General features: G+C 45.6%; 1 protein-coding gene across 1 annotated transcript; it reads left to right on the top strand.

Moving 5' to 3' along the window:
* Positions 1-695: 695 nt before the first annotated feature.
* LOC140390098 (putative nuclease HARBI1) lies at positions 696-2,154 on the top strand. Its single transcript, XM_072475004.1, has one exon. The coding sequence runs from the start codon at positions 719-721 to the stop codon at positions 1,943-1,945; it is 1,227 nt and encodes a 408-aa protein (XP_072331105.1). The 5' UTR covers positions 696-718; the 3' UTR covers positions 1,946-2,154.
* Positions 2,155-13,716: the final 11,562 nt, after the last annotated feature.

Genomic DNA, 13,716 nt, shown 5'->3' with positions numbered 1-13,716 from the left:
GCAAATGTGATTACTGGACATGCGTTCCGGACCACATTGATGCTGCTGGCGAGGTGACAGAGAATTGCGATTTGGCGTCAAATCGGCACCCGCCGTGAACCAATTCTCCGCCCAATCACATTTCAGGATTTCGCCGTCAGCCAATGGAGAATCTCACCCACGGGGTCTCCCATTGATGACAGAGATGAGAAAAACCTGTCCTCTCAGAGGGTATCATGAATCTTTGAATCTCTTCCCCAGATAGAAGTGGAGGCCGGGTTATTGAATATTTTTAAGGCAGAACTAAATAGATTCCTGATTGACAAGCGGGTGAAAGGTTATTGGGGGAACGGCAGGAATGTGGTGTTGAGGTTACAATCAAATTAACCATGATCGTATTGAATGGTGGAGGAGACTCGAGGGGCTGAATGGCCTACTGCTGTTCTTAATTGATATTGTTGTCCACTCTGCTCCTTAAAGGTTCACCACTGCCACCCCGCACGGTAGGTTTCATGTCTGGACACCTGTAGTTTTCCATCATGCAATCTGGTTCAGCTACTGTACGTTTGTAGGAAATGGCAAGGCTTTGGAGGGATTTCAAAGCAAGGATGAGAGCATGGGGGTGGCGACGGAACAAGATTTGCCGTGAGTTAGGATAGAATCACCTAATCACTTCTGAATGTGGACGCAAAAGTATTGGCGAAGGTACTGGATTTGCTTTCCAACCTCAGGGCTTCAGATGGGGGCAGTTTTGGGAACTTTAATTTGGCTCCATGAAGAGGAGGAAGAGGAGGAACAGCAACGGCGGCACTGCCTCCGCGAGGAGCAGCAGCGACTGCAGCATGAGCAGATGCAGCTACAGCGGAAACTGACTGCCCAGCGACAGGCAGCTGGTCCGCAGCGGAGATCGCACACAAAGGAGACAACGCGGAGGAGGCTTTACCCGGCAAACAGGGTGTACCGGCCTCGAGTCACTTACCTGGAGCTGTCCGAGGAGGACTGCCTCAGGAGGCTGCGCTTTTCCAAGGAGGCGGTCAGCGACCTATGCAAGCTCCTCCAACAAGACTTAATGCCAGCTGGCCCTGGTGGCCATGCGTTGCCGGTGGCGGTGAAAGTCACCACCGCCCTTAATTTCTTTGCCTCGGGTTCCTTTCAGGGTGCCACCGGTGACATTTCGCACATCAGCCAATCTGCGGTACACAAGTGCATCAAACAGGTCACCAATGCCCTCTTTGCCTGGGCGAACGACTACATCTGTTTCCCAATGGATGCCAGCAGTCAGAACGACAGAGCGGTGGGCTTTGCTGCGATGGCTGGTTTTTCCTGTGTGCAAGGGGTCATTGACTGCACGCACATCGCCATCAAGGCCCCTGACAATCAGCCGGCAGCCTTCAACAGAAAAGGCTATTACTCCATCAATGTGCAGTTGGTTACTGATCACCTGCACAGAATCATGCAAGTCTGCGCCCGATTTCCAGGTAGCTGTCATGATGCCTTCATTCTGCACCAGTCAACCATTCCCCCACTGTTCCACTCATGCCAGAACTTCAAAGGTTGGCTGATAGGGGACAAGGACTACCCACTCCACACGTGGCTCATGACACCCCTCTCCAATCCTAGGTCGCCAGCTGAGCTGAAATATAATGAGAGCCATGGGACCACCAGGAGGGTCATTAAGCACACCATCGGACTCCTCAAACAACGCTTCCGCTGCCTGGACAGGTCCGGGGGCCCCTTGCAATACAGTCCACAGAGAGTTTCCCGCATTGTGGTGGTCTGCTGCATATTGCACAACCTTGCTGTGGAAAGGGGGCTGCACATGGAAGAGGAAGTCCCTGAAGTCCTCTCCTCATCCGATGAAGAAGACTTGGATGAGAGCGAAGAAGAAAAAGCAGAGATAGACGAAAGTCAGCAGCTTATAGCCAGAGATATCCGAAATCAGTTCATCGCCCAATGCTTTGGTTGATTCACTCATTCTTACCTGACCAACAGTTCTCAGTACCTCAAATTCCAATCCATTCATCTTCCAACCTCTGAGCCAATGATCAGACGTGTGCTGTGCAGACATTGTAACCTCAGTGCCTGCCCTGAAATCAAACTGCAACACATTTGTCAAGTTTAAAAAGGTGACTTATTTAATGGCTAAGCCAATAAAAGCCTTGATGTTATTTCTCACCCCTTTGTCAACAGGAAGTGATTTCTAACAATGTTTTTGAAACTATCGAATGCCCCTATGAGTGGCTTGTACAGGAGCTTTCTCATCAGAAATGGTGGAAGGCAAAAACCCTTGGAGCTTACTGTCAAGCTGAAGTCTGCATGCCTTGGCTGTTGCTGGGACAGTTTGCTGCAGCACAGGCCATGGTTGAGAGGGTGCTGAGAGAGAGCAGATACTGCTTTCTCATGATAAGATTATGTTCCTTTGCTGCCGTTTGTAACTCTCGTGCAGCTTTTCAAAGTTGGGCTTTATGAGCTTGCATCAAAGCTCTAGGAACTGTGCCACTGATGGCACCCTCCATCTAGGTGTATTCTGTGTCAGACTTAGAATGCAGAATTTCCCACCCTCTCAGACATGGTGTGATATCCTCCGAGCTGCCTCACCATCAAAGGTATGTACTGAAAGCAGCTGTCTTTGCAGACCATGCCCTTGACATCAGCATTCATAAACTGGAGTTCAGTGCTGACTTGCTCTCTGGCAACATGTCTCCTTGGCTACCATGTGGCTGCCGGTCCCTGGTTTTGATCACGTGTGTGAATCATCCATTGCAGAACTCTCTAATTCTCTCTGTATGTATCATATAGAGTTCCAGTCTCTGCTCATTCCTCTAAGAAGCATTTCTACCTGTCCTGGTTTCTTCCCTAGACCATTTTAAAACTCCTGTTGCACAATGAGGCAAGGCTCATTTGTAACCTTATAGTCAAAGATCCACTGGAAAAAAAGTTTCATTATTCAGTTTAACAGTGAGTACAAAGCAAAATGCCAACCAACCTAAATGTATGAAGCAAGAGCTCACTGAACCTAACTTGGGTAAATAGATCAAAACGTATGGCAGTAAAGAACAGTCAGAAATGTTTCAAGGACATATTCAAATCTTTCTGCAAAATATACTCCGTTAGAAACCAGAAGCTCAGTGAGGAAGATTCATTTGGTGTTATTGGGAGGTGAACGATATTATTAGATTAAAGGAAGAGGCTTACAATGTTGTGAACAATAGTAGTAAGCCCCAACATTGGGACTGTTTTAGAAATTAGTGAAAGCCAAAAAAAGTTGATGAAATGCAGAAATGAGAGTAAATTAACCAGGAATATAAAAACTGATTATAAAAGTTGTTGGAAGTAAAAATTAACATTCCTCCAAGACTGGAGGGATTATCATGGAAAATGGGGAAATACCAAAACTGTCACAAAAATGGAGGGTAACTTTGGAGCTAGGAACAATGAGGAACTTAGCGTAATTAATATGCACAGGAAAGTAACTTAAGCAACCAAAAGCTGACAAATCTGCGCAAACTGATGACCGATGCCCCAGGGTCCTAAAAGACGTAGTTGCAAAGGTAGCAGATGCACCCTATATGTTTTTCCAAAATTCCCTAGATTCCAGAATGATCCGTGTAAGAATGGAGGGTGACAACGCCGCTTTTCAAAAAAGGAGGTCGAGGTAATTACAGACTGGTTAACCTTGCGTTAGTTATTGGGGAAAATGCCAGAATCTATGATTTAACAAGTCTTAATGCATTAAGAACATCAAATTGTACCCAGACAGGATCAAGGTGGCTTGTATCAGGGAAATTAGTTTCTTGAACATGTAGAGGATAGATAAAGGAAGCCAGGGCGTCACAGTGGTTAGCACTGCTGCCTCACGGCGCCAAGGACCCAGGTTTGATCTTGGCCCTGGGTCATTGTCCATGTGGAGTTTGCATATTCTCCCCATGTTTGCGTGGGTCTCACCCCCACAACCCAAAGATGTGCAGGCTAGGTGGATTGGCCACGTTAAATTGCCCCTTAATTGGGTACTCTAAATTTTAAAAATGTATAAAGGAAGCCAGTAGAATTTGTAAACTTTTATTTCTTTAAGGTGCCACACAACTAGTTAATATGCAAGATAAGGGCTAATGGAGTCGGGGAAATATAATGTCAGAAAATGTGAAGTTGTGCACTTTGGTAGGAAGATTAAAGAAGTTGAATATTATTTAAATTGTGAAAGAAAGCTGCTCATGCAGTGGGACTTGAGGGTCCTCGTGCAATATTCACAAACAGCTAGCATGCAGGTTCAGCAGCTAATTGGGAAGGCAAATAGAATGTTGGCCTTTATTTCAAAGGGAATGGAGTACAAAAATAGGGAAATCTTGCTAAAACTACAAGGCCACTAGTTGGACCACACCTCAAATACTGTTAACAATTTGGTCCCCTTATCTAAGATTACTTGATGTGGAGATGCCGGCATTGGACTGGGGTGAGCACAGTAAGAAGTCTTACAACACGAGGTTAATGTGCAACAGGTTTGTTTCGAATCACTAACTTTCGGAGCGCAGCTCCTTCCTCAGGTGATGTGCTCCGAAAGTTAGTGGTTCAAAACAAAGTAGTTGGACTTTAACCTGGTGTTGTAAGACTTCTTACTAAGATATAATGGCATTCGAGACAGTCCAGAGAATGTTCACTACTGATCACAGGTATGGAGGGAAGTTGAGTAGATTAGGTCTGTACTCATTGAAGTTTAGAACAATGAGAGGTGACCTTCTTGAGATATGTAGGATTCTCAGGAGACTTGACAGGGTAGATACTGAGAGGATATTTCATCTTGTGGGAGTCTAGGACCAGCGGGCATAATCTCAGAGTAAGGGGTAGTCCATTAAAAACAGAGTTGTGGAGGAATTATTTCTCAGAGGACAGTAAAGCTGTGGAATTTTTTATCTCGGAGAGCTGTAGAGACTGGGTCATTAAGTATGTTCATGACAGATGGACAGATTTTTAATCAGTGAGGGAATCGAGGGTTATCGCAATACGGCAGGAAAATAGAATTGGAGATTACGCTACAAGATCATGTTAATCTTCTTGAATAGCAGAGCAATCTCGATGACTGAATGGCCTATTTCAGCTCCTGCATCTTATGGTCTGTAGGGCTGGTTTAGTTCAGTGGCCTTGACAGCTGGTTTGTGATGCAAAACAAGGCCAGCAAACGGGTTCAATTCCTCTACCAGCTTACCCGAACAGGCGCCGGAATGTGACGACTCGGAGCTTTTCACAGTAACTTCATACTTGTGACAATAAAAGGTTATTATTATAGGGGTAATCTGTAAATATAGACGGAGGATCATTAAATGGAAAGAAAATGGAGAGCCGGGATAAATGGGGCATTTTCAGCTTGGTAGGCTGTGATGAGTGGAGTTCCTCAAGGATCAGTACCGAGACCTCAACAAAATATACAATCTTTACTAATGAATTGAGCATAAGGTATCAAAGTTCACTGATGATACAAAGTTCGGTGGGAATGTTAGCTGGGAAGAGGACACAAAGGCATTGAAGAGATATAGAGAAGTTAATTGGGTGGGCAGCAAGGCAGCAGATGGAATATCATGTGGGCAAGCGTAAGATCCTTCGCTTTGGTAACAATAAGGAAGCAGAATAATATTTTAAAGATGTGAAACATTTGAAGGTCTATGTTTTGAGAGACTTGGCTATACTTGTACGAGGAACACAGAAGTTTAGCAGAAACAGAAAATGATGGAAATACTCCTTGGGAGAAAGAAGCTGAATTAACTTTTCTGGTCATTAACGTAAAAGGGACTGATCAAGAGTCATCAACCTGAAACATTTTAACTCTCTTCGCTATCTGACCTGCAAAGTACTTCCGGTGTTACCCGTTTCCGATTTTCTGTGTGCAATACTTTACTTTCACATTCAAAACATAAAAGTTTGAATGGCAGGATAACAAACAATTAAGAAAGTGAACATGGCATGTTGGCCTTTATCGCAATGGAATTGGAGCACGAGAATAAGGAAGTCCTGTTACAATTGTAGGCGACTTTTGCTGAGACCAAATCTGGAGTACTGTGTGCAGTTTTGATTTCCATATCGAAGGAAGGCTATGCTTCAGTGGAAGAGATACAGTGAAGGTTCACTAGATCAGTCCCTGGGAAGAGAGGGTTGTCCCACGATAAAAGAATGAGTAAAGTGGGCTCTCTTGGAGTTTAGGAGAAGAAGAAGAAGTGATTTCTTTGAAGCTTGCAAGGTTCTGAATAGGCTTGACAGCCTGGAAACTGATATAGGCTGTTTTCTCTTGGCTGGAGAACCTAGAACACGAGGCTCACAATTTCAGGATCCGGGGGCAATCATTTAGGGCTGAGATGATCAAAAGTAGTTCACTGAGAGGGTTCTGAATCATTGGAATTCTCTGCCCGGAGGGTTGTGGATTCTTTATGATTTAATAATTTAAGGCTGAGACAGGCTGATGTTAAACTAGAAGATAATCTAAAGGAGTTGGGAAAGTGAAATTCATAGAATCCCTTGTTAAGTTTATCTGTAATAAGCACCAGAAAGTCTTGACTTCAATTCCAATTTTATTGTGTTCTACAATCACAACTCTTCAACCTGCAACCTGTATCTCCTTTATATATGTGTGCGGTTTATTATTGCAATCCCAGACCAGACCCCAACAGTGGATACTGGACCAAAACCCAATATTTTATTTTATTTTGTAAGACTGCAGAAAGAGTACTTTGCTCCAGGAGTGATTGCACAAAGAAATGGGATTTGGTATTTAAAGGAAAACTTTATTATTAACACAATAATACACTCTTTAACCTCACCCCCCCCCCCCCAAAAAATAGCTTACAATTACCTCTTAAACAATATTGCTAAATACTAAAATTACCAGGGCAGCACGGTGGCGCAATTGTTAGCATTGCTGCCTCACGGCTCCAAGGTCCCAGGTTCGATCCCGGCTCTGGGTCACTGTCGGTGTGGTGTTTGAGTGAGTCTCGCCCCCACAACCCAAAGGTGTGCAGGTTAGGTGGATTGGCCATGCTAAATTGTCTCTTAATTGGAAAAAAATGAATTGGGTACTCTAAATTTATTTTTTTTAATGCTGAAACTACTATTGCTATTTCCAATTAAACAATAAGAAGACTCTCATGCCATCCTACAACCCAATGGCACAGCAATACTTGCTTTCCAGAACAGATTTGGATCCTGTTGGAAACCCTGCAGACTCTGACTGGATGTCTTCAAAAAGCTGTTTCAACTGGATTGTTTCAGCTTCACCCTTGTACTCTGGCAAGTCTGCACAGCTTTAAATACTTTTTAAAACTATCCTACTCTGAGAGCAAATACATTAATTGTGGTCTAAAGGGATAGCCAGATCAGAACTCCACTCCAAAGCCTTTCTCAAAATGGCTGAGTAGCTGTGTTCCACCCAGCAATGACCTCATCTGCCCAGGCTGAGAACACACTAACTCCCCAGGAATTCCCCCCTAGTCAAACACCAGGGTTTTAAAATGGTCTATTTCAGCTCTGGCTCCTAAATGCTTTCTGGTCTTGCAAAACAAGATTATTTTAATAACATGACCACTGCAGTCAAATACACACCACAATCATTTAACCCTTAAATTCCCAAAAGTTTATAATCCAATATATCTAAAATCGTGCATTTGTCACACTATCAAACAATAAGTGTGCTTGATTAAACAATTAATGGTCCAATTCTAATGTAAGCACTGGGGAACATTAACTTTTTCTGAACATCCCTACAGTGCAGAAGGAGGCCATTTGGCACAAACCCTCCAAAGGATCACTCTGTTTGCCACTCCCCCACCTTATCCACATGTACTATGTGCATCCGGAAGAAACGCACGCAGTACACAGGGACAATGTGTAAATTCTATACAGTCACCCGTTTTTTTTGTTGGTTTTTTTAAATTTAAATTTTAATTAATTGACGCAATGTCAGTTAGAGGGGTGCAGTGCTCTGACTGTGAGATGTGGCAGGTCCGGGAGGCTGCCAGCGTCCCGGATGGCTTCATCTGCAGAAAGTGCACCCAACTGGAGCTCCTCACAGACAGCATGGTTCGGTTGGAGCAGCAATTGGATGCACTTAGGAGCATGCAGGTGGAGGAAAGCGTCATAAATCGCAGTTATGTAAATGTGGTCACACCCAAGGTGCAGGCAGAGAAATGGGTGACCACCAGAAAGGGCAGGCAGTCAGTGCAGGAATCCCCTGTGGTTGTCCCCCTCTCGAACAGGTATACCCCTTTGGATACTGTCGGGGGGAAAACAGCAGCAGCCAGAGCAGTGGCACCACGGCTGGCTCTGATGTTCAGAAGGGAGGGTCAAAGCGCAGAAGAGCAATAGTAATAGGGGACTCTATAGTCAGGGGCACAGATAGGCGCTTCTGTGGACGTGAAAGAGACTCCAGGATGGTATGTTGCCTCCCTGGTGCCAGGGTCCAGGATGTCTCCGAACGGGTAGAGGGCATCCTGAAGGGGGAGGGCAAACAGGCAGAGGTCATTGTACATATTGGTACTAACGACATAGGCAGGAAGGGGCATGAGGTCCTGCAGCAGGAGTTCAGGGAGCTAGGCAGAAAGTTAAAAGACAGGACCTCTAGGGTTGTAATCTCGGGATTACTCCCTGTGCCACGTGCCAGTGAGGCTAGAAATAGGAAGATAGAGCAGCTAAACACGTGGCTAAACAGCTGGTGTAGGAGGGAGGGTTTCCGTTATCTGGACCACTGGGAGCTCTTCTGGGGCAGGTGTGACCTATATAAGAAGGACGGGTTGCATCTAAACCGGAGAGGCATAAATATCCTGGCCGCGAGGTTTGCTAGGGTCACACGGGAGGGTTTAAACGAGTGTGGCAGGGGAGCAAGAGGTCAGAAGGTGAGAGCATTGAGGGAGAACTAGGGAATAGGGATAGTGGGGCTCTGAGGCAGAGCAGACAGGGAGAAGTTGCTGAACATAGCGGGTCTGGTGGCCTGAAGTGCATATGTTTTAATGCAAGAAGTATTACGGGTAAGGCAGATGAACTTAGAGCTTGGATTAGTACTTGGAACTATGATGTTGTTGCCATTACAGAGACTTGGTTGAGGGAAGGGCAGGATTGGCAGCTAAACGTTCCAGGATTTAGATGTTTCAGGCAGGATAGAGGGGGATGTAAAAGGGAAGGCGGAGTTGCGCTACTGGTTCGGGAGAATATCACAGCTGTACTGCGGGAGGATACCTCAGAGGGCAGTGAGGCTATATGGGTAGAGATCAGGAATAAGAAGGGTGCAGTCAAAATGTTGGGGGTTTACTACAGGCCTCCCAACAGCCAGCGGGAGATAGAGGAGCAGATAGGTAGGCAGATTTTGGAAAAGAGTAAAAACAACAGGGTTGTGGTGATGGGTGACTTCAACTTCCCCAATATTGACTGGGACTCACTTAGTGCCAGGGGCTTAGACGGGGCGGAGTTTGTAAGGAGCATCCAGGAGGGCTTCTTAAAACAATATGTAGACAGTCCAACTAGGGAAGGGGCGGTACTGGACCTGGTATTGGGGAATGAGCCCGGCCAGGTGGTAGATGTTTCAGTAGGGGAGCATTTCGGTAACAGTGACCACAATTCAGTAAGTTTTAAAGTACTGGTGGACAAGGATAAGAGTGGTCCTAGGATGAATGTGCTAAATTGGGGGAAGGCTAATTATAACAATATTAGACGGGAACTGAAGAACATAGATTGGGGGCGGCTGTTTGAGGGCAAATCAACATCTGACATGTGGGAGGCTTTCAAGTGTCAGTTGAAAGGAATTCAGGACCGGCATGTTCCTGTGAGGAAGAAGTATAAATACGGCAATTTTCGGGAACCTTGGATAACGAGAGATATTGTAGGCCTCGTCAAAAAGAAAAAGGAGGCATTTGTCAGGGCTGAAAGGCTGGGAACAGACGAAGCCTGCGTGGAATATAAGGAAAGTAGGAAGGAACTTAAGCAAGGAGTCAGGAGGGCTAGAAGGGGTCACGAAAAGTCATTGGCAAATAGGGTTAAGGAAAATCCCAAGGCTTTTTACACGTACATAAAAAGCAAGAGGGTAGCCAGGGAAAAGGTTGGCCCACTGAAGGATAGGCAAGGGAATCTATGTGTGGAGCCAGAGGAAATGGGCGAGGTACTAAATGAATACCAAAGAGAAGGAATTGGTAGATGTTGAGTCTGGAGAAGGGTGTGTAGATAGCCTGGGTCACATTGAGATCCAAAAAGACGAGGTGTTCGGTGTCTTAAAAAATATTAAGGTCGATAAGTCCCCAGGGCCTGATGGGATCTACCCCAGAATACTGAAGGAGGCTAGAGAGGAAATTGCTGAGGCCTTGACAGAAACCTTTGGATCCTCACTGTCTTCAGGGGATGTCCCGGAGGACTGGAGAATAGCCAATGTTGTTCCTCTGTTTAAGAAGGGTAGCAAGGATAATCCAGGGAACTACAGGCCGGTGAGCCTTACTTCAGTGGTCGGGAAATTACTGGAGAGAATTCTTCGAGACAGGATCTACTTCCATTTGGAAGCAAATGGACGTTTAATGAGAGGCAGCATGGTTTTGTGAAGGGGAGGTCGTGTCTCACTAATGATAGAGTTTTTCGAGGAGGTCACTAAGATGATTGATGCAGGTAGGGCAGTGGATGTTGTCTATATGGACTTCAGTAAGGCCTTTTGCAAGGTCCTTCATGGTAGACGAGTACAAAAGGTGAAGTCACACGGGATCAGGGGTGAGCTGGCAAGGTGGATACAGAACTGGCTAGGTCATAGAAGGCAGAGAGTAGCAATGGAAGGATGCTTTTCTAATTGGAGGGCTGTGACCAGTGGTGTTCCACAGGGATCAGTGCTGGGACCTTTGCTCTTTGTAGTATATATAAATGATTTGGAGGAAAATGTAACTGGTCTGATTGGTAAGTTTGCAGACGACACAAAGGTTGGTGGAATTGCGGATAGCGATGAGGACTGTCAGAGGATACAGCAGGATTTAGATTGTTTGGAGACTTGGGCGGAGAGATGGCAGATGGAGTTTAATCCGGACCAATGTGAGGTCATGCATTTTGGAAGGGGTAATGCAGGTAGGGAATATTCAGTGAATGGTAGAACCCTCAAGAGTATTGAAAGTCAAAGAGATCTAGGAGTACAGGTCCACAAGTCATTGAAAGGGGCAACACAGGTCGAGAAGGTAGTCAAGAAGGCTTGCCTTCATTGGCCGGGGCATTGAGTATAAGAATTGGCAAGTCATGTTGCAGCTGTATAGAACCTTAGTTAGGCCACACTTGGAGTATAGTGTTCAATTCTGGTCGCCACACTACCAGAAGGATGTGGAGGCTTTAAAGAGGGTGCAGAAGAGATTTACCAGAATGTTGCCTGGTATGGAGGGCATTAGCTATGAGGAGCGGTTGAATAAACTCGGTTTGTTCTCACTGGAACGAAGGAGGGTGAGGGGAGACCTGATGGAGGTCTACAAAATTATGAGGGGCATAGACAGAGTGGATAGTCAGAGGCTTTTCCCCAGGGTAGAGGGGTCAATTACTAGGGTGCATAGGTTTAAGGTGAGAGGGGCAAGGTTTAGAGTAGATGTACGAGGCAAGTTTTTTACGCAGAGGGTAGTGGGTGCCTGGAACTCGCTACTGGAGGAGGTGGTGGAAGCAGGGACGATAGTGACATTTAAGGGGCATCTTGACAAATACATGAATAGGATGGGAATAGAGGGATACGGACCCAGGAAGTGTAGAAGATTGTAGTTTAGTCGGGCAGCATGGTCGGCACGGGCTTGGAGGGCTGAAGGGCCTGTTCCTGTGCTGTACATTTCTTTGTTCTTTGTTCTTTGAGGCTGAAATCGAACCAAGGTCCCTGGAACTGTGAGGCAGTCGTGCTAACCACTGTGCCACCATGCTGCCCTTGAGAGAGAGATCAGCCATGATCATATTGAATGGCAGTGTACACTCCACAGCCCTACTCCTGCTCCTATCTCTTATGTTTAGCATTGCAGCATAATGCGGCTAGTCCTATTTGGTTCATAGAATCATAGAATCATAGAAGTTTACAGCATGGAAACAGGCCCTTCGGCCCAACCAGTCCATGCCGCCCAGTTTTTACCATTAAGCTAGTCCCAGTTGCCCGCACTTGGCCCATAACCCTCTATACCCATCTTACCCATGTAACTATCTAAATGCTTTTTAAAAGACACAATTGTACCCGCCTCTACTACTACCTCTGGCAGCACATTCCAGACACTCACTACCCTCTGAGTGAAGAAATTGCCCCTCTGGGCCCTTCTGAATCTCTCCCCTCTCACCTTAAACCTATGCCCTCTAGTTTTAGACTCCTCAACCTTTGGGAAAAGATGTTAACTATCTACCTTATCTATGCCCCTCATTATTTTATAGACCTCTATAAGATCACCCCTAAGCCTCCTACTCTCCAGGGGAAAAAAGTCCCAGTCTATCCAGCCTCTCCTTATAACTCGAACCATCAAGTCCCGGTAACATCCTAGTAAATCTTTTCTGCACTCCTTCTAGTTTAATAATATCCTTTCTATAATAGGGTGACCAGAACTGCACACAGTATTCCAAGTGTGGCCGTACCAATGTCTTGTACAACTTCAACAAGACGTCCCAACTCCTGTATTCAATGTTCTGACCAATGAAACCAAGCATGCCGAATGCCTTCTTCACCACCCTGTCCACCTGCGACTCCACCTTCAAGGAGCTATGAACCTGTACTCCTTGATCTCTTTGTTCTATAACTCTCCCCATCGCCATACCATTAACTGGTTACTAACTAGTGGAGACCCACCCTCCTCCCAAGTTGTCAACATTCGTCATGTCATTGAATATCCAGGTGAGATAGTTAGATTCTCTCTTGTTGGTGCTTCTAAATGTTATCACTTACCAGCCCAAGCCTGCATGTTGTCCATGTCTTGCTGGATATGTATACAGACTGCTTCATTATTTTGTTAGTTCCACACTTTTAACGATAACAGAGGGAAACCCATTGATGAAGCAGCTGAAGGTGATTGTAGCCAGGGTGCTACCCTGAGCAACCCCTGCAGCAGTGAATTGGGCTTGAGATGATTGGCTTCCAACAAACACAACAGCTTCCTTTGAGCAAGGTATGACTGCAGCCGGTGGAGATTAGCCCTCGATCCCCATTAAATGTATTTTCTCACGGGCAGCATGGTAGCACAGTGGTTAGCACTGGGACTGCGGCGCTGAACTCCCAGGTTTGAATCCCGGCCCCGGGTCACTGTCCGTGTGGAGTTTGCACATTCTCCCTGTGTCTGCGTGGGTCTCACCCCCACAACCCAAAAAAGATGTGTAGGTTAGGTGGATTGGCCACTCTAAATTGCCACTTAATTGGAAAAAAAGATAATTGGGTACTCTAAATTTATTTTTTAAAATGTATTTTCTCACAAGGGCTTCTTAGTGCCACACTCGGTCGAAAGCTGCCTTGATGGAAAGGGCAATCACTCTCACCTCACCTCAGGAAGTCAGCACTTTTTGGAATAAGGTCATAAATGACCTCTAGAGTTACCGGGTCCAGGTTGGTGCCTAAACTGAGCACCAATGCCCAAGTGTTATGTGTTCACACTGTTGACTGGTCCTTTGCTCACTTTGCTGATGTGTGTTCTGGGATCCAATATAGTTTAAGGATATTGATGGAGATGACTCCCAGTTGCCTCATTGTCCATCCCCACTCATGACTGAATGTGGCAGGGATTCAGAGCTTTGATCTGTTCTATGGAT

Source organism: Scyliorhinus torazame, chromosome 14, assembly GCF_047496885.1.
Source record: "Scyliorhinus torazame isolate Kashiwa2021f chromosome 14, sScyTor2.1, whole genome shotgun sequence".
In the NCBI taxonomy this organism is placed as follows: domain Eukaryota; kingdom Metazoa; phylum Chordata; class Chondrichthyes; order Carcharhiniformes; family Scyliorhinidae; genus Scyliorhinus; species Scyliorhinus torazame.
This window is presented reverse-complemented; position numbering and strand designations above follow the sequence as displayed.